This window comes from Notolepis coatsorum (genome assembly GCF_963971535.1).
Source record: "Notolepis coatsorum genome assembly, chromosome: 3".
Classification (NCBI taxonomy): Eukaryota; Metazoa; Chordata; class Actinopteri; order Aulopiformes; family Paralepididae; genus Notolepis; species Notolepis coatsorum.
This window is the reverse complement of record NC_140167.1, coordinates 63893947-63913608: the sequence shown is the minus strand read 5'-3', so window position 1 is coordinate 63913608 and position 19662 is coordinate 63893947. Positions and strand designations below refer to the sequence as shown.

At 48.4% G+C, this 19662-nt stretch overlaps 1 protein-coding gene across 1 annotated transcript in view; it reads right to left on the bottom strand.

Annotated features, from left to right (window-relative positions):
• Nucleotides 1–1320: 1320 nt before the first annotated feature.
• dennd1b (DENN/MADD domain containing 1B) overlaps nt 1321–19662 on the bottom strand; it is a 467783-nt gene continuing 449441 nt past the window's right edge. Inside the window, exons 18-20 of the mRNA XM_084311228.1 lie at nt 3949–4040; nt 3140–3362; nt 1321–2543 (exon numbers count right to left, since the gene is read on the bottom strand). Of these exons, the coding sequence (XP_084167354.1) occupies nt 1683–2543; nt 3140–3362; nt 3949–4040 (1176 nt within the window). The 3' untranslated portion in view covers nt 1321–1682. The remainder of the gene's footprint in view (nt 2544–3139; nt 3363–3948; nt 4041–19662) is intronic.

The window sequence follows — 19662 nt, the reverse complement described above, 5'->3', positions numbered from 1 at the left end:
GTATTTCGGTGGATTGCATTACCAATTACAATTAATTACAGGTAATCAGTCAAATGTAATTACTTTTGAAAGTGACCTTCGCAACCCCTCACCCATGAACACACATATAAGAACTTATGGAAAAGTGATATTAAGAAACACAACACTGTTAACACACCTGTCGTCTAGGTTGTGTTTCATCTAGGTTGTCTTTCGTCCTCGAGCAAACGACAAGACCTGTGTTCAATCTCAATTAATCTCTGAGATTAGGATTATCCAGTGAGTTAATTTGAACTGGATCTGCACTCATTTCTTCTTTCTCCTGATAAGACAGCGAGAGCCCAGAGAAAGGGTAAAATCTAAAATCGGATATTAACGTTGTAAATGCGGACCTCTGTGTGTCTGGAATGCAACTAAAGACGGCACCTCAAAAGCCAGGCATATATTAAATTACTCTATTTATCCAGACACGTATATATTATATCTACCGTATATATGTAGCTTATTCGTCACACTTAAGAAAACATTCCATTTGTGAGCCGAAGGTGTTTGTTAAATCACTCCGGAGTACCTGGTACAGTATATCTAGATGAAGACGGTGCAGCGCTGCTGAAAAGCAAATCACACCTCCGTTTTTAAGGCATTGTGACAGAAAAAAAACACAACTATATCTATTTATATACAGTGTATCGTCAGTTCAAATGGTCAGGGATGGCTTTGTGTCTGAACAATCCCACTGTAAGGTGGTGGTTTCGTTCTTGCTCAGAACACAGTGTTTATTAGTACCAGGCGTAGAGATGTATAGAGTGCGCACTTCGGAAAAATCCTGTTTCTGACGCCATTTCAATCAGATGATCTTCTTCTACAATGTGTGTAGATGGGAATTGACTGTTTTCAATGTGTATACTGCCACATACAGGCTGTGTTGTCCTCTGGGTAATAGACAGGTGGGAGTTTTCAGAATGCGACTCTTAACGGCACTGTAGCAGTGGGAATCTTTGGCTGTACTGTGTCGACAGGAAGTGCACACTCTTTCATCTCTTTGGTAACAGTGACTTGAGTAGTACCTATTTTAGCCTACGAGTGCAAATTCCTAAGCGTTTAGTTAGGAAACACTGGAAAATGAGATCAGTCATGTGACCGGGTGATGTCATCCCTTCTTAACCCGGTCAGTGTTTCTGCTACAAGGAGAGATTCCCCTCCAGACTGGTTTGTAATGTCTTGTTTTTGTTCTTCTTCCCAGAATTCAACTCATGGGACTTTTTGAATTGTGTTGTGAATGTGTTGTGGGTGAGAAGAACGATCAAATGTAGGACCAACACTATGAGAGATTCAAACCCCTTAATGTCACAAGGGGCAAAGACCGATACTCGAAAAAACAACAACCAACAACTACATAGTGAGCACTATGATGAGTTGGTAAAAAACAAACCAAAAAAAAACATTACTTCCTGTTTCCTGCTCCTGTAACTGTGAATTCTTCTTCCTGTTTAGGACCAGAGGAGGGCGAGGCGACAATCTCAGAGTGGTTTCTGATGGCTGAGAGTTAAAAATAACAGGGACTAAACTGATCCTTGATCAGTTATCTGAGACAGCCTCTATCTAAGCTCAAATAATTAGAATTACAGGGACGATGATTCAGTAGAATCTATGGCGTTCTAATGCTGATTCTAAATCTGAGGCCCATACCGGGGCCCCTCCCCTCAGGACTCGTCCGTGGCTTTGCCCTGGGCGTGGTGTTGGCTGTTGTTGCAGTGGACCTGGGAGAGCTCCAGGCCGGAGCTCCAGACCGAGCTGAGGCGACACATGGACTCAATCTCCTCCAGGAGGCCTTTCTCCTGGGGCTCGGCAGCATCGTCGCTCCCCTCCTGACCCCCAGCCAACCCTAGACCCTGATCCTCAGCGCTCCCTTGCTCCCAGGGGACCTGCATAGCTGTCTGGCAGCCGCCGCTCACCGCGTTCCTCTGCTGACCCTCCAGGCGGCCCCCCCTGCTGCCTTGCCGCTGGAAGGCCCGGTCCTGGTAGTGCCTGGCCGTCTCCTTGGACAGCACCTTCCTCCTCAGGAGACTGGTAGAGGCCGGCTGATTCTGGTTCTGGGTCAGTAGAGGTTCGGCGATCGGCGGGGGGTCCGAGGTGGCCCGAGAGCGGGGAGACGTCGGAGGGGAGTAGGCAGAGAGGCCAACGGGCGGCGGATGTGCTGAAGAACTGCGAAAGTGGCAGAGAGTTGGCGATGGCTGAGGGGTGTGTGTGAGTTTACGGGACAGCGATGGAGAGTAGGAGAAGCGGTCTCCTTTCTGTAAGCCTGGTGATTGAGGAGGGGAGGGGTGGTCTGGTTTGGACGGGGGCTCAGAGGTATGGGTATCCTGGTCTGGGCCTATGGCTGGAGCTTGGTTCTGGGAACCCTTCAGGCTGCTCTTGTTGGGCTGTCGACGTGGTGAGGGTGGCAGGTGTTTACCATGAACCGCACTGTCATCCTGGCCCATGTTCCAGCCGGCCTGATCAACCAGTGAACCTGAACCCATCCCTCCTGGAGGGTTGGACTCATTGAAAGGAGCAGATTTGGTCTGGAAAAGAATAAATACAAAAAGAGTTTCATTCCAAGATGAGAACACCTGTTCTTACTAAATAACTGATGGAATGACGCTATGTATTTGAGACTCATTAACTGATACCCTTTCACCCTGATGTGGAGTAGTCTACATTATGCAAATACAGAATCAATAATTCACCCCTCCTCTGATCTCCTGTCCTTCATGGATCCATGCACGATGCACCCCCCCACCCCTCCCTCTCTCCCCTCTTTCTTAGTGATGTAGATACTCACTATATAATGTCTGGAGATAGTAGTTTCTTAAATTCCTCATTCCCTTATTAAGATGTTAGATCATAATATGAAAAGATATGTGATTTAATGTTCTATGCCTTATCTTGACTTTGTCTATTTTGCTGCTGTCTATTTTATGCTCATTTTATGCCAAATGTCTGCACTTATGCATTGCTCTTGATCTGCCAATTATGTGCTCATTTTATGCCTATGTCTTTTGTACTGCTGTGAAGCACTTTGAGCTGCAATTCTTGTATGAAAAGTGCTATACAAATAAAGTGTATTCATATTCATATTATTATTATCCTTTCTTCCCTCATCCTTCCTATTTCCTACCGGTATGGTGTAGTCTATATCATCCATGGACCTGAAGAAGTCCAAGCTCTTGGCAGCGCTGAGTTTGCCCTGCTCTGTCGTGGTGGTGCTCAGAGAGTCAAGGATCTCCTCCAATAGGTTCATCTGGCCCGCACGGGAGGAGTCAGTGTCCATGTCCAGCGAATAGGAGTCGTCGCTGTCCTCCATGTAGGAGCGAACCTCCCCACTGTCCTCCGATGAGATTCTGTGATTGGACAAGAGGAGAGAATTAAACATAGTCTGTGTTGTGGTTCAGACCCCTACCTCTGGAACCACATGCACCCCTGCTGGTCCGGGATTGAACCCTGAATCTCCTTGATACTTGGTCCCTTCGCGCCGACTCAAATCAGCCCATTGTGTTACTAACTATGACCACTTGGGGGCAGTATTATCATAACTATAAAGAATATCATATATCTGACACATAAAAAAAAAGATTGTTGAGAGAATGAATCAAATGCAGAAATGACTAATGCGGCCAAAGACAAATTAGCATTACATAATCAAGCCTATATATATACATACAGATTAATTCAGCAGGTATATGCCCTGTGCATAGCATTGTCAGCAGAAGACATCAGATGAGTAATTAAACAAAAAACTACAACGTACACAAGAAAGGCTGAGCGAAACACCTTGTTTTTAACTGGCATTTGCAGAAATAAAAGACATAAGCAAGTCAGCCTTTTGTGCGGTGAACCTTTTGTTTATATATATATATATATATATATATATATATAATATGGTACAAAAATCTAGCATCATATTATACAAAGAATGTATGCCCATACTTGCTTGCCGTGTCCAGTTCGTCATCATCAAGGCCAAACCCTAAGCCTGTATCACGAGGGCCCATACTCATAGGAGACTTGGTGAAGTTATGCTGTTGATGTTAGAGAGAGAGAGAGAGAGAGAGAGAGAGAGAGTGAGGCAGAGAGAGAGAGAGAGAGAGGCAGAGAGAGAGAGAGAGGCAGAGAGAGAGAGAGGCAGAGAGAGAGAGAGAGAGAGAGAGAGAGAGAGAGAGAGAGAGAGAGAGAGAGAGAGAGAGAGAGAGAGAGAGAGAGAGAGAGAGAGAGGCAGAGAGAGAGAGAGGCAGAGAGAGAAAGAGGCAGAGAGAGAGAGAGGCAGAGAGAAAGGCAGAGACAGAGAGAGAACGAGAACGAGAGAGAGAGAAAGAGAGAGAGAAGGTCAAGGTCAACTTTATTTATATAGCACATTTAAAATCAACCGAAGTTGTACCAAAGTGCTGTACAATACAAAAACAGAAATACTAAAAGAAATACAAAATACAGTATACACACAAAGTCATATAACTACAATAAAGTTTAAAAAACAATCACAACACGACCAAGGGATGTGTGGCTTACCAAGCCTCAGAACGCCAATAAAAACAGGTGAGTCTTCAGCTGTGGTTTAAAACTCTGTAGGGTCTGGTGGGCAGACCTCATTTGCAGTGGAAGACTGTTCCACAATTTAGGGGCAGCCACCGCAAAAGCTCGATCGCCTTTAGTCTTTAGCCTAGACCTCGGGACATCTAAGAGTAGTTTATTTTCTGACCTCAGTGCTCTAGCAGGGGTACAAAGATGGAGGAGTTCAGCTGGAAACTGAGGGGCCAGACCATTTAAGGCCTTGAACACAAACATGGCAATTTTGTAAATTCTGAAACGAACAGGGAGCCAGTGCAGGGAAGCCAGTACAGTACAGAGAGGGAGAGAGACAGAGAGAGAGGGAGAGAGACAGAGAGAGAGGGAGAGACAGAGAGAGAGGGAGAGACAGAGAGAGAGCGGCAGAGACAGAGAGAAAAAGAGAGAGAAAGGGAGAGCGAGGCAGAGACAGAGAGAGAGGTGCTGCTGTCATACACCCAGAGGCAGGACTCCATTACCATGTTTTACTGTTCTGCTGTCATGTAAACAGAATGCAGATTTTTACTATTTATAGCTCTTGCAACACATGTTTGGGAAATCAAAATATAAGGCTTAGTTAGATATAGCAATAATATTTAGCATTTCATTTGACAATCACCACAACTGCAATTATGTTTTCTTTATATACGTATAATTTGGTGAATCACAAAGGTTATTTCAACCCAGCTCTTTTGGTTTTCAATGAGAGCCAGTGGCATTTAATTGAAGTTATACTTTATTAATCCCCATGGGGAAATTATTCCTCTGCGTTTGACCCATCCTAACCATTTAAGAGCGGTGGTCAGCCATAGAGAGGCGCCCGGGGACCAACTCCAGCTGTAATGCCAGTACCTTGGTCAAGGAAATGGCAGGAGTGTACCTTGCATGCATGTTTTATCCCCTCACCCCCTCTTCAGCAATTTGGCTTCTGTTAACATTAATATCATAGTGAAGTACGACAATTACATTACAAACAAATAACTGGAAGGATTAGCGCAAAACCCATGTAAAAGATGCAAGGTTGTGGATAAGGGTATTGTATTGTATGTGTAATGTAAAATATGCAAGGTTGTGGATAAGGGTATTGTATTGTAGTATTATGTATGGAAAGGGTATTGTATTGTATTGGTGGGCGACAGTGGCTCAGGAGGTAGAACAGGCGTCTGGTAATCCGGAGGTTCCCGGTTCGATTCCCACTCATCCCGGGCAGTGTGTCCAAGTGTCCTTGAGCAAGACACTTAACCCCTAATTGCTCCTGATGAGCAGGTTGGCACCTTCCATGGTTACCTCCGCTGTCGGTGTGTGAATGGATAAATTAAACGCGCTATATAAATGCAGCCATTTACCATTTATTGTATTGTATTGTATTATATTGTACAGTGTGTGTAATGTAGAATATGCAAGGTTATGTATAAGGGTTTTGTATGTGTAATGTAAAATATGTAAGGTTATAGATTAAGGGTATTGTATTGTAATGTCATGTAAAAGACACATGATTATGGATAAGGATATTATATTGTATTGTAATGTAATGTCATGTAAAAGACACAAGGTTATGGATGTGTATTGTATGTGTAATACAAATTGTTTCCCTATTTTTATGTGTAATACAAAACAATATAGATTGTTTGTTTAAAAAAGCCTGGGTTTCAGGTTTATTTGTGATATTGGGCCATACAAATAAATGTGACTTGCCTTTTCTTAACATGCACTGTGAGGCTTTACAAGCATATACACCCTATTTACATTATCATTACATTACATTGTAAAAAAAAAAAAAAAAAAAACACATTATAACTCCGGCATGATTGTTATGAGATTATTAGCTATTTGTATTTGATCTTTATTTACCTCAAACAACCATAAATAAGCTATACAATCGCCCCATGAGGCATTCAAGCCGCACCGGTTTATAACACAGTCTATTATACTGTAACACATCGCATCATGCTCTGATTTTAAGATACTCACTCACTCATAACGTACTTACCAACCCCTTGTAATTCGTTACAAGTAACACTTCCAAGGAAAGCGATACTTTGTATTGCAATATAGGTGCATATGAAAGGACTGGAGTTGTGTATAATCAGCTCTCTGTTGCATTGTGTTTAATAAGCCACCTGTGTACTGTGTTTAATGGGCGAGTTAAAGGAGAGAGAGAGGCTTTACAGAGCAGGCTACACCCCCGCCCCCCAATACCCCCCTGCCCCCATCCCCATGGGAGCCCAGACCTGCCCCAAGCCCACCATTAACATGCCTTACACTAATACACACGTGTGTGTATGTGTGTGTTTCATTACATTGCAATCTTATTTACTCTTGCACTCGTACCTATGCTTTCAACTACTACACACGCGTTAGTATGCATGCATGTGTGTGTGTGTATGTGTACAGTATGTGTGTGTGCGCATGTATACGTGAATGGGTGTATTTCTCTCACTACCTTACTCATTCCCTTGTGCACATTATTACCTTAACTTCCCTGTACTCTACATCTGTGTGTCTATCTGTGTTGTGTGTGTGTGCGTGTGCGTGTGCTTTGTCTCACTACGTCTCTCGTACTGTGACACTCTTCCCCAGTAAAGGAGTACTTTGACATTTTCAATTTCAGTTTGATTATTTTCTCTTCACTTGAATCATACAGTATGTCCTCCAGTCTCCAATAAATAGTACATTAGCTTTATTAGCATTCCTCATTGAAACCAAGGGAAACAGCTAGCGGCAAATGTTTTGCTAAACCGTGCCCCTATGTTTCAATGAAGAATGCTAATAAGGCTAACGTGCCATTGCTGGCAAAGTGATGTGTGTGAGTGTAAATTGTTTTCCTCCAGTGAAATACATGTCAAGTGAAGAAAGATAATCAACTGACAAGTGGATATGATTTTCATAACTACAACCACATGACGCATCATTATTTTCTTAGATTGCACTTTTCAATGAGCAGATGACTAATTCACGACTATATATTTTAAAACATGAATACTGTGGTTAAAAAATAACGTGAGTCAGGGAATCAGGAGTTTGTAATTACAGCAGTGTGTTCTGCCTCTTGTTTTAATCATGTCTGTTCTTAGAGGTATTTCTCTTTCTCTCTCTCAGCCTCCGTATCTCTCAGCCTCTGTCTCTCTCAGCCTGTCTCTCTCTCTCTCTCTCTCTCTCTCTCTCAGCCTGTCTCTCTCAGCCTCTGTCACTCTCTCTCAACTGTGTCTGTCTCTCTCAGTCTCCCTCTCACTCTCCCTGCCTCCATCCCTCTCTAACTTCCCTCCCCTCTACCCTACATCTCCTCTACCCATTTCCTGTATCCAGCACCTCCCTCTTTCTTCCCTCCCTCCCTCCCTCCTTCCCTCCCTCCTCCATGGCTCTGCTTCTATCCATCTCCCGCCACAATATAGGGTTAGGCAGCCACTAAAGCGGCCTATAAACCAGTGTTCGCCACATTATCAAAGGCTGTTACTGAAAGAAGGTCTTTTAACAACCAGGGAGGAGGGGAGGGAGAGAGAGAGAAATAGAGATGAGGGAGGGAGAGAGAGAGATGAGAAAGAAGGGATGAAACAAGGGAATGAAAAAGAAGAGAAAAATAAGGAAGGAGATAATGAAGGAATAAAAGAAGGAATGAAAGAGGGAAAAAAGTGAGGGAGAGGGGGACCTAGGAGAAGGAGGGGGTGGGGTGCAAGCCGGTCTTGATTAGCCGACACTGTGTCAGACAGACAGAATGCAACGTGTAGCTGGCCTGGCCTCATTTAGGCCCTCCGTTCGGCCAGGGCAGACACACACACACACGCCCCCATATACACACACACACGCCCCCATACACACACACACACACACGCCCCCATACACACACACACACGCCCCTATACACACACACACACACACACACACGCCCCCATACACACACACACACACACGCCCCCATACACACACACACACATGCCCCCATACACACACACACACACACACACACACATGCCCCCATATACACACACATGTCGCCATACACACACACACACACACACACACACACACGCACGCACACTATTAGAACAAAAAAACACAGAGTTAAAGTGCCATTTTGTCCATAAAATGCTGCAGCGGAGGAGAGCTGTGTGCTGCGGCCCCCAGCCGGGGAGCTAAACACTGTGTGCTGCGGCCCCCAGCCGGGGAGCTAAACACTGTGTGCTGCGGCCCCCAGCCGGGGAGCTGAACACTGTGTGCTGCGGCCCCCAGCCGGGGAGCTGAACACTGTGTGCTGCGGCCCCCAGCCAGGGAGCTGAACACTGTGTGCTGCGGCCCCCAGCCGGGGAGCTGAACACTGTGTGCTGCGGCCCCCAGCCGGGGAGCTAAACACTGTGTGCTGCGGCCCCCAGCCGGGGAGCTGAACACTGTGCGCTGCGGCCCCCAGCCGGGGAGCTGAACACTGTGTGCTGCGGCCCCCAGCCGGGGAGCTGAACACTGTGTGCTGCGGCCCCCAGCCAGGGAGCTGAACACTGTGTGCTGCGGCCCCCAGCCGGGGAGCTGAACACTGTGCGCTGCGGCCCCCAGCCGGGGAGCTGAACACTGTGCGCTGCGGCCCCCAGCCGGGGAGCTGAACACTGTGCGCTGCGGCCCCCAGCCGGGGAGCTGAACACTGTGTGCTGCGGCCCCCAGCCGGGGAGCTGAACACTGTGTGCTGCGGCCCCCAGCCGGGGAGCTGAACACTGTGTGCTGCGGCCCCCAGCCGGGGAGCTAAACACTGTGTGCTGCGGCCCCCAGCCGGGGAGCTGAACACTGTGTGCTGCGGCCCCCAGCCAGGGAGATAAACACTGTGTGCTGTGGCCCCCAGCCGGGGAGCTGAACACTGTGTGCTGCGGCCCTCAGCCGGGGAGCTGAACACTGTGTGCTGCTGCCCCCAGCCGGGGAGCTAAACACTGTGTGCTGCGGCCCCCAGCCGGGGAGCTGAACACTGTGTGCTGCGGCCCCCAGCCGGGGAGCTAAACACTGTGTGCTGCGGCCCCCAGCCGGGGAGCTGAACACTGTGTGCTGCGGCCCCCAGCCGGGGAGCTGAACACTGTGTGCTGCGGCCCCCAGCCAGGGAGCTGAACACTGTGTGCTGCGGCCCCCAGCCGGGGAGCTGAACACTGTGTGCTGCGGCCCCCAGCCAGGGAGCTGAACACTGTGTGCTGCGGCCCCCAGCCAGGGAGCTGAACACTGTGTGCTGCGGCCCCCAGCCGGGGAGCTGAACACTGTGTGCTGCGGCCCCCAGCCGGGGAGCTGAACACTGTGTGCTGCGGCCCCCAGCCGGGGAGATAAACACTGTGTGCTGTGGCCCCCAGCCGGGGAGCTGAACACTGTGTGCTGCGGGGGAGCTAAACACCAACACATGTGGTGGCAGAGCTGATTGGACACCGCTCCCCGCCATGGGAGCTATAATGAAGGAGATTACAGAGGGACTCAGAGATCTCTAAACAGACTTTAATGGATTCCTGCGTCAGGGCAGTAAATCAGGACCCAGGCAGACAGACGGATGGACAGACAGGCAGGAAGACACACAGGCAGGCAGACAGGCAGGTAGACAAGCAGGTAGACAGACAGACAGACAGGCAGAGAGAGATAGACAGACAGCCAATTGATTGATAGATATAGATAGCTATAGATAGACAGACAGTCAGGGACACAGCCTCTAGTCTCTGTTACAGACACACAGCCTCTAGTCTGTTACAGACATACACAGCCTCTAGTCTGTTACAGACATACACAGCCTCTAGTCTGTTACAGACACACAGCCTCTAGTCTGTTACAGACATACACAGCCTCTAGTCTGTTACAGACACACACAGCCTCTAGTCTGTTACAGACATACACAGCCTCTAGTCTGTTACAGACATACACTGCCTCTAGTCTGTTACAGACATACACAGCCTCTAGTCTCTGTTACAGACACACACCGCCTCTAGTCTGTTACAGACACACACAGCCTCTAGTCTGTTACAGACATACACAGCCTCTAGTCTGTTACAGACATACACAGCATCTAGTCTGTTACAGACACACAGCCTCTAGTCTGTTACAGACATACACAGCCTCAAGTCTGTTACAGACATACACTGCCTCTAGTCTGTTACAGACATACACAGCCTCTAGTCTCTGTTACAGACACACACCGCCTCTAGTCTGTTACAGACACACACAGCCTCTAGTCTGTTACAGACACACACAGCCTCTAGTCTGTTACAGACATACACAGCCTCTAGTCTGTTACAGACATACACAGCCTCTAGTCTGTTACAGACATACACAGCCTCTAGTCTGTTACAGACATACACAGCCTCTAGTCTCTGTTACAGACACACACCGCCTCTAGTCTGTTACAGACACACACAGCCTCTAGTCTGTTACAGACACACACAGCCTCTAGTCTGTTACAGACACACAGCCTCTAGTCTGTTACAGACATACACCGCCTCTAGTCTGTTACAGACACACAGCCTCTAGTCTGTTACAGACACACAGCCTCTAGTCTCTGTTACAGACATACACAGCCTCTAGTCTGTTACAGACACACAGCCTCTAGTCTGTTACAGACACACAGCCTCTAGTCTCTGTTACAGACATACACAGCCTCTAGTCTGTTACAGACACACAGCCTCTAGTCTCTGTTACAGACATACACAGCCTCTAGTCTCTGTTACTGACATACACAGCCTCTAGTCTGTTACAGCCATACACCGCCTCTAGTCTGTTACAGACACACACAGCCTCTAGTCTCTGTTACATACACACAGCCTCTAGTCTGTTACAGACATACACAGCCTCTAGTCTGTTAGACACACAGCCTCTAGTCTGTTACAGACACACAGCCTCTAGTCTGTTACAGACACACACAGCCTCTAGTCTGTTACTGACATACACAGCATCTAGTCTGTTACTGACATACACAGCATCTAGTCTGTTACAGACATACACAGCCTCTAGTCTGTTACTGACATACACAGCATCTAGTCTGTTACAGACATACACAGCCTCTAGTCTGTTACTGACATACACAGCATCTAGTCTGTTACAGACATACACAGCCTCTAGTCTGTTACAGACATACACAGCCTCTAGTCTGTTACAGACATACACAGCCTCTAGTCTGTTACAGACATACACAGCCTCTAGTCTGTTACAGACATACACAGCCTCTAGTCTGTTACTGACATACACAGCATCTAGTCTGTTACAGACATACAGCCTCTAGTCTGTTACTGACATACACAGCATCTAGTCTGTTACAGACACACAGCCTCAAGTCTCTGTTACTGACACACAGCCTCTAGTCTCTGTTACAGACACACACAGCCTCTAGTCTGTTACAGACACACAGCCTCTAGTCTGTTACTGACACACAGCCTCTAGTCTGTTACAGACATACACAGCCTCTAGTCTCTGTTACAGACATACACAGCCTCTAGTCTGTTACAGACATACACAGCCTCTAGTCTGTTACAGACATACACAGCCTCTAGTCTCTGTTACAGACACACACCGCCTCTAGTCTGTTACAGACACACACAGCCTCTAGTCTGTTACAGACACACACAGCCTCTAGTCTGTTACAGACACACAGCCTCTAGTCTGTTACAGACATACACCGCCTCTAGTCTGTTACAGACACACAGCCTCTAGTCTGTTACAGACACACAGCCTCTAGTCTCTGTTACAGACATACACAGCCTCTAGTCTGTTACAGACACACAGCCTCTAGTCTGTTACAGACACACAGCCTCTAGTCTCTGTTACAGACATACACAGCCTCTAGTCTGTTACAGACACACAGCCTCTAGTCTCTGTTACAGACATACACAGCCTCTAGTCTCTGTTACTGACATACACAGCCTCTAGTCTGTTACAGCCATACACCGCCTCTAGTCTGTTACAGACACACACAGCCTCTAGTCTCTGTTACAGACACACAGCCTCTAGTCTGTTACAGACATACACAGCCTCTAGTCTGTTAGACACACAGCCTCTAGTCTGTTACAGACACACAGCCTCTAGTCTGTTACAGACACACACAGCCTCTAGTCTGTTACTGACATACACAGCATCTAGTCTGTTACTGACATACACAGCATCTAGTATGTTACAGACATACACAGCCTCTAGTCTGTTACTGACATACACAGCATCTAGTCTGTTACAGACATACACAGCCTCTAGTCTGTTACTGACATACACAGCATCTAGTCTGTTACAGACATACACAGCCTCTAGTCTGTTACAGACATACACAACCTCTAGTCTGTTACAGACATACACAGCCTCTAGTCTGTTACAGACATACACAGCCTATAGTCTGTTACAGACATACACAGCCTCTAGTCTGTTACTGACATACACAGCATCTAGTCTGTTACAGACATACAGCCTCTAGTCTGTTACTGACATACACAGCATCTAGTCTGTTACAGACACACAGCCTCAAGTCTCTGTTACTGACACACAGCCTCTAGTCTCTGTTACAGACACACACAGCCTCTAGTCTGTTACAGACACACAGCCTCTAGTCTGTTACTGACACACAGCCTCTAGTCTGTTACAGACATACACAGCCTCTAGTCTCTGTTACAGACACACACCGCCTCTAGTCTCTGTTACAGACACACACCGCCTCTAGTCTGTTACAGACATACAGCCTCAAGTCTCTGTTACAGACATACACAGCCTCTAGTCTGTTACAGACATACACAGCCTCTAGTCTCTGTTACAGACACACACCGCCTCAAGTCTCTGTTACAGACACACAGCCTCTAGTCTGTTACAGACATACACAGCCTCTAGTCTCTGTTACAGACACACACCGCCTCTAGTCTCTGTTACAGACACACACCGCCTCTAGTCTGTTACAGACATACAGCCTCAAGTCTCTGTTACAGACATACACAGCATCTAGTCTGTTACAGACATACACAGCATCTAGTCTGTTACAGACACACAGCCTCAAGTCTCTGTTACAGACATACACAGCATCTAGTCTGTTACAGACATACACAGCATCTAGTCTGTTACAGACATACACAGCATCTAGTCTCTGTTACAGACATACACCGCCTCTAGTCTGTTACAGACATACACAGCCTCTAGTCTGTTACAGACACACAGCCTCAAGTCTCTGTTACAGACATACACAGCCTCTAGTCTCTGTTACAGACATACACAGCCTCTAGTCTCTGTTACAGACATACACAGCCTCTAGTCTGTTACAGACATACACAGCCTCTAGTCTGTTACAGACACACAGCCTCTAGTCTGTTACAGACACACAGCCTCTAGTCTGTTACAGACACACACAGCCTCTAGTCTCTGTTACAGACATACACAGCCTCTAGTCTGTTACAGACACACACAGCCTCTAGTCTGTTACAGACATACACAGCATCTAGTCTGTTACAGACATACACAGCCTCTAGTCTGTTACATACATACACAGCCTCAAGTCTGTTACAGACACACACAGCCTCTAGTCTGTTACAGACATACACAGCCTCTAGTCTGTTACTGAAATAAAAAAATGGCAGATTTCTTTTAAATTTTTTTTGCCGATCCCGATCTTCGGAAAATCACGTGATCGGCCCCGATCCCGATCACGTGATCGGATCGGGACATCCCTAGTAATAATAATAAGTAATAATAATAAGAGTCCAACCAATAGAGCGACAGTGCAATAAACAGTAAACAAAGTAGGCATATCGGTATCTGTACATGAGCTATTTACAGAGCATGGTAAGACATGCTAGGTCCTGTGGCAGTGCAGTACACTGTTAGCTACGGATGAGGCCTTGGGTCTTTATGTACACTGCTATACAATGCAATATTATACAATCTCAAGCTATACTATTCTTAAAGTGACCTTTCCTTCTGTAAAGTGTCCATAGTGTGAGCGTGTGCAGCATGAGTGTGTGTGTGCTCATGTTAAAGTGGCTGCTAGTGTGTGAGCGTGTACAGTGTGTGTGTTGTGTGTGTGCTCATGTGTGCTTGTGCGTGGAGAGTTCAGTGTTCAAGGCTCTGATGGCCTGGGGGAAGAAGCTGAGCCTAAGTCTCTCTGTCCTCGTTACTGGTGCTCGCAGGCGTTTGCCTGACCGCAGAAGCGTGAACAGGCTGTTGTTGGGGTGGTGAGGGTCTTTCATTATCCTGCAGGCTCTGGATTTGCACCTATTGTTGTATAGGACCTGCAGGGTTGGTAGTGCAATACCCGTGGTACATACACAGCCTCTAGTCTGTTACAGACATAGACCCGGTCCATTCATGGTTACAAGTGGTTGATACTTCACTTCAATGCTTTATTTAGTTTTTGCCTCGTCGCCCAACAGACATTTCTTCACCAGTGTCATCACAAAGATGTGTGTGCATTTTGGCAACAGCAGTAGAGATATTCCAGGGTAGCGTGTTCAAACCGATGAATGAAAACTGTTGAAAGCCAAAATTGTTGCGCGGGCGGTTGCCAAAATCAATATCATAAGTAACTTGGAACGTCTACTGCCCACTCATAATGGATGTGGACATCGGTCACCACTTGAAAAAGTCAAATATATGATATGAAGCTGATTGGTGCAAGTTCTATAGGATTGCAGTCTCATGCTGAGGTGTTTGTTCAGTATATTCTTGAAGGCCTGAACACTACTTGGTGTGATGTTTCCAACAATAGTGGGTGGGGGCTGCTCCATAGGAGAGTGAATAAAGCTCCTGGTGTGGCCTGGTGGTAACCTGGGTGTCTGACCTGGTGACCTGGGTGTCTGACCTGCAGGTGTTGGACCTGGTGACCTGGGTGTCTGACCTGGTGACCTGGGTGTCTGACCTGGTGACCTGCAGGTGTCTGACCTGGTGACCTGGGTGTTTGACCTGGTGACCTGCAGGTGTCTGACCTGGTGACCTGGGTGTCTGACCTGGTGACCTGCAGGTGTTTGACCTGGTGACCTGCAGGTGTCTGACCTGGTGACCTGCAGGTGTTTGACCTGGTGACCTGCAGGTGTTTGACCTGGTGACCTGGGTGTCTGACCTGGTGACCTGGGTGTCTGACCTGGTGACCTGCAGGTGTTTGACCTGGTGACCTGCAGGTGTTGGACCTGGTGACCTGCAGGTGTCTGACCTGGTGACCTGGGTGTCTGACCTGGTGACCTGCAGGTGTTTGACCTGGTGACCTGCAGGTGTTTGACCTGGTGACCTGCAGGTGTTTGACCTGGTGACCTGCAGGTGTTTGACCTGGTGACCTGCAGGTGTTTGACCTGGTGACCTGCAGGTGTCTGACCTGGTGACCTGCAGGTGTCTGACCTGGTGACCTGCAGGTGTTTGACCTGGTGACCTGCAGGTGTCTGACCTGGTGACCTGCAGGTGTTTGACCTGGTGACCTGCAGGTGTCTGACCTGGTGACCTGCAGGTGTTGACCTGCAGGTGTTTGACCTGGTGACCTGCAGGTGTCTGACCTGGTGACCTGCAGGTGTTTGACCTGGTGACCTGCAGGTGTTTGACCTGGTGACCTGCAGGTGTTTGACCTGGTGACCTGCAGGTGTCTGACCTGGTGACCTGCAGGTGACCTGGGACTGAACATAGCAGTGCTCTCAGGTCTGCTGTGCATCAAGAACCTGTGCTGCAGCAACTCTTGTGTGAAGCTCAGCCAGGCGATGGTATGAACCTTCAGGGCACATAGTCCTCATCCACAACAATGATTTTTAGGGCCTTTTTCGGGTTGATATCTAGCTGACTAAGTGTGGTTTGTGAGGCACTCCAGGCGAGGCAGCGGTGCTCCATGACGCTCCCGACCTGGGGTTTGTAGACGTTGGCTCTGCCTCCAGGATCCAGCTCGTTGAGACGTGGTCCAGCAGCACGTTTGCAGATGTTAGACAGATGGCTGGTCCACTGGAGTTTTCCCATCCATGCACACAGTCCTAGAAGCTCCAGCTGCTCACTGAGCTTGCGTTTAAGCTCCCAAAGAAGAGTGCAGGAGGGCAAGATGGATTCCTCTTTCTGGACAGGATTATCGCCTTACACTTGCTGGGCTCAAAGGTGACCTTCCAGTCCACGTTCTGGTGTTCTTCAGGTCTTGTTTAGGTTTGTGTTGTAACTAACCTGGAACAGCAGCCTGTGTGTAACTAACCTGGAACAGCAGCCTGTGTGTAACTAACCTGGAACAGCAGCCTGTGTGTAACTAGCCTGGAACAGCAGCCCTGCATAGTCTTTGTCAGTAGTTCCATTTTTGCCTCAAATTCCTATCTTAATAATTTACTCTCAAGCCCAGCCCACTTTTCGTGATCCTCGAATCACAACTGTTGCTTTCCTCAGACAAACACATTTAGATAATAGGAAAAACATATATTCTCAACTAACATCCCACCACAAATAATAGTTTTATTTATTATGCTCATAAGCTCACTCATATCCCAAAACTATAAATTATATTATACACACTCATTTTGGAGAGTTATTGAGTTAAAGCGGTACGATGTCATTATGATATGTATAGTATAGTATTCCAGGAAATAATAAACACATCTCAGTAAAATTATTCAAATGAAACATATTAAGGCCTGTGAGTGATTGAGTGATTGACAGTTCCTGGAAAGGCATATGCAGGCCTTTTCTTTTCATGTTCATCACTTCACTGAAGTGTATGTATTACTTTCTGGAATAATGTACATTATAATGACATCACACATATCAACCCTTTAACTTAATAACCCTCGAACCAAATTAATTTGCAAAAGATTGTTAATAACGTAGTTTTTGGATATGTGTGAGATTATGAGCATAATAAATCAGCTTTATATTTTAGGTTAGAGTGTTCCTTTAAAGCTGTGCCACCTACCCCCCCCCCCCCCCCCCAACAGGGTCTCACTCTGCACCTCCTTTATCTTCTCATCGTCAACTGATACCAAGCAGAAAGGTGAAAATGGAAATGTTCTCTCTCTAGCTCCCTGTCTCTCTCTCTCTCTCTCTCTTTCTCTCTCTCTCCCTGTCTCTCCTTATTTCTCTCTCTCTCTGGATCCATGGCTCTCCTTCTCACTCTCTCTCACCCTCTGCTGTATGTGACGGATGTCTTTGTCTCTCTCGCTCTCTCTTCTCCACATGTAAGATTATGCAGGGAGCAGAGAGAGGGAGAGAGAGGGAGGAGAGAGGGAGGAGAGGGAGAGGGAGAGGGAGAGAGAGAGAGAGAGAGAGAGAGAGCGCCAGGGAAAAGATATGAGAGAGTTGTGAAAATAAATAGGGGTCAGGCTGTTAAACTAAAGCTGTTTAAATCAAAGGAGGAAAATACTATATTATTTGTTTTGAAAGTCCACTAAATCAATGCCATATCTTGGCACCCCAGCTCCTCTCCCACAGTACAGCCCCCCAGACACCCAGCTCCTCTCCCACAGTACAGCCCCCAGCTCCTCTCCCACAGTACAGCCCCCAGCTCCTCTCCCACAGTACAGCCCCCAGCTCCTCTCCCACAGTACAGCCCCCCAGACACCCAGCTCCTCTCCCACAGTACAGCCCCCAGCTCCTCTCCCACAGTACAGCCCCCAGCTCCTCTCCCACAGTACAGCCCCCAGCTCCTCTCCCACAGTACAGCCCCCAGCTCCTCTCCCACAGTACAGCCCCCAGCTCCTCTCCCACAGTACAGACCCCAGCTCCTCTCCCACAGTACAGCCCCCAGCTCCTCTCCCACAGTACAGACACCCAGCTCCTCTCCCACAGTACAGCCCCCAGCTCCTCTCCCACAGTACAGCCCCCCAGACACCCAGCTCCTCTCCCACAGTACAGCCCCCAGCTCCTCTCCCACAGTACAGCCCCCCAGACACCCAGCTCCTCTCCCACAGTACAGCCCCCAGCTCCTCTCCCACAGTACAGACACCCAGCTCCTCTCCCACAGTACAGCCCCCAGCTCCTCTCCCACAGTACAGCCCCCCAGACACCCAGCTCCTCTCCCACAGTACAGCCCCCCAGACACCCAGCTCCTCTCCCACAGTACAGCCCCCCAGACACCCAGCTCCTCTCCCACAGTACAGCCCCCCAGACACCCAGCTCCTCTCCCACAGTACAGCCCCCAGCTCCTCTCCCACAGTACAGCCCCCAGCCCCCCAGCTCCTCTCCCACAGTACAGCCCCCAGCTCCTCTCCCACAGTACAGCCCCCAGCTCCTCTCCCACAGTACAGCCCCCAGCTCCTCTCCCACAGTACAGCCCCCAGCTCCTCTCCCACAGTACAGCCCCCAGACACCCAGCTCCTCTCCCACAGTACAGCCCCCAGCTCCTCTCCCACAGTACAGCCCCCAGCTCCTCTCCCACAGTACAGCCCCCAGCTCCTCTCCCACAGTACAGACACCCAGCTCCTCTCCCACAGTACAGCCCCCAGCTCCTCTCCCACAGTACAGACACCCAGCTCCTCTCCCACAGTACAGCCCCCCAGGTGAACCCCGTTCAATCCTGGTTCTGCTGGAAATCCTGCTAAAATGTTATTAATCCTGGGTTCTAAGCACCTGATTATAGAAAGAAATGACCGGCAATGTCCTCCAGTCTGAGCGTTAGAGGGTCAGGGAGGTGAACACCTGGTTAGAGGGTCAGGGAGGTGAACACCTGGTTAGAGGGTCAGGGAGGTGAACACCTGGTTAGAGGGTCAGGGAGGTGAACACCTGGTTAGAGGGTCAGGGTGCTGAACACCTGGTTAGAGGGTCAGGGAGGTGAACACCTGGTTAGAGGGTCAGGGAGCTGAACACCTGGTTAGAGGGGGTCAGGGAGGTGAACACCTGGTTAGAGGGTCAGGGTGCTGAACACCTGGTTAGAGGGGGTCAGGGAGGTGAACACCTGGTTAGAGGGTCAGGGAGCTGAACACCTGGTTAGAGGGGGTCAGGGAGGTGAACACCTGGTTAGAGGGTCAGGGTGCTGAACACCTGGTTAGAGGGTCAGGGAGGTGAACACCTGGTTAGAGGGTCAGGGAGGTGAACACCTGGTTAGAGGGTCAGGGAGGTGAACACCTGGTTAGAGGGTCAGGGTGCTGAACACCTGGTTAGAGGGTCAGGGAGGTGAACACCTGGTTAGAGGGTCAGGGAGGTGAACACCTGGTTAGAGGGTCAGGGTGCTGAACACCTGGTTAGAGGGTCAGGGAGGTG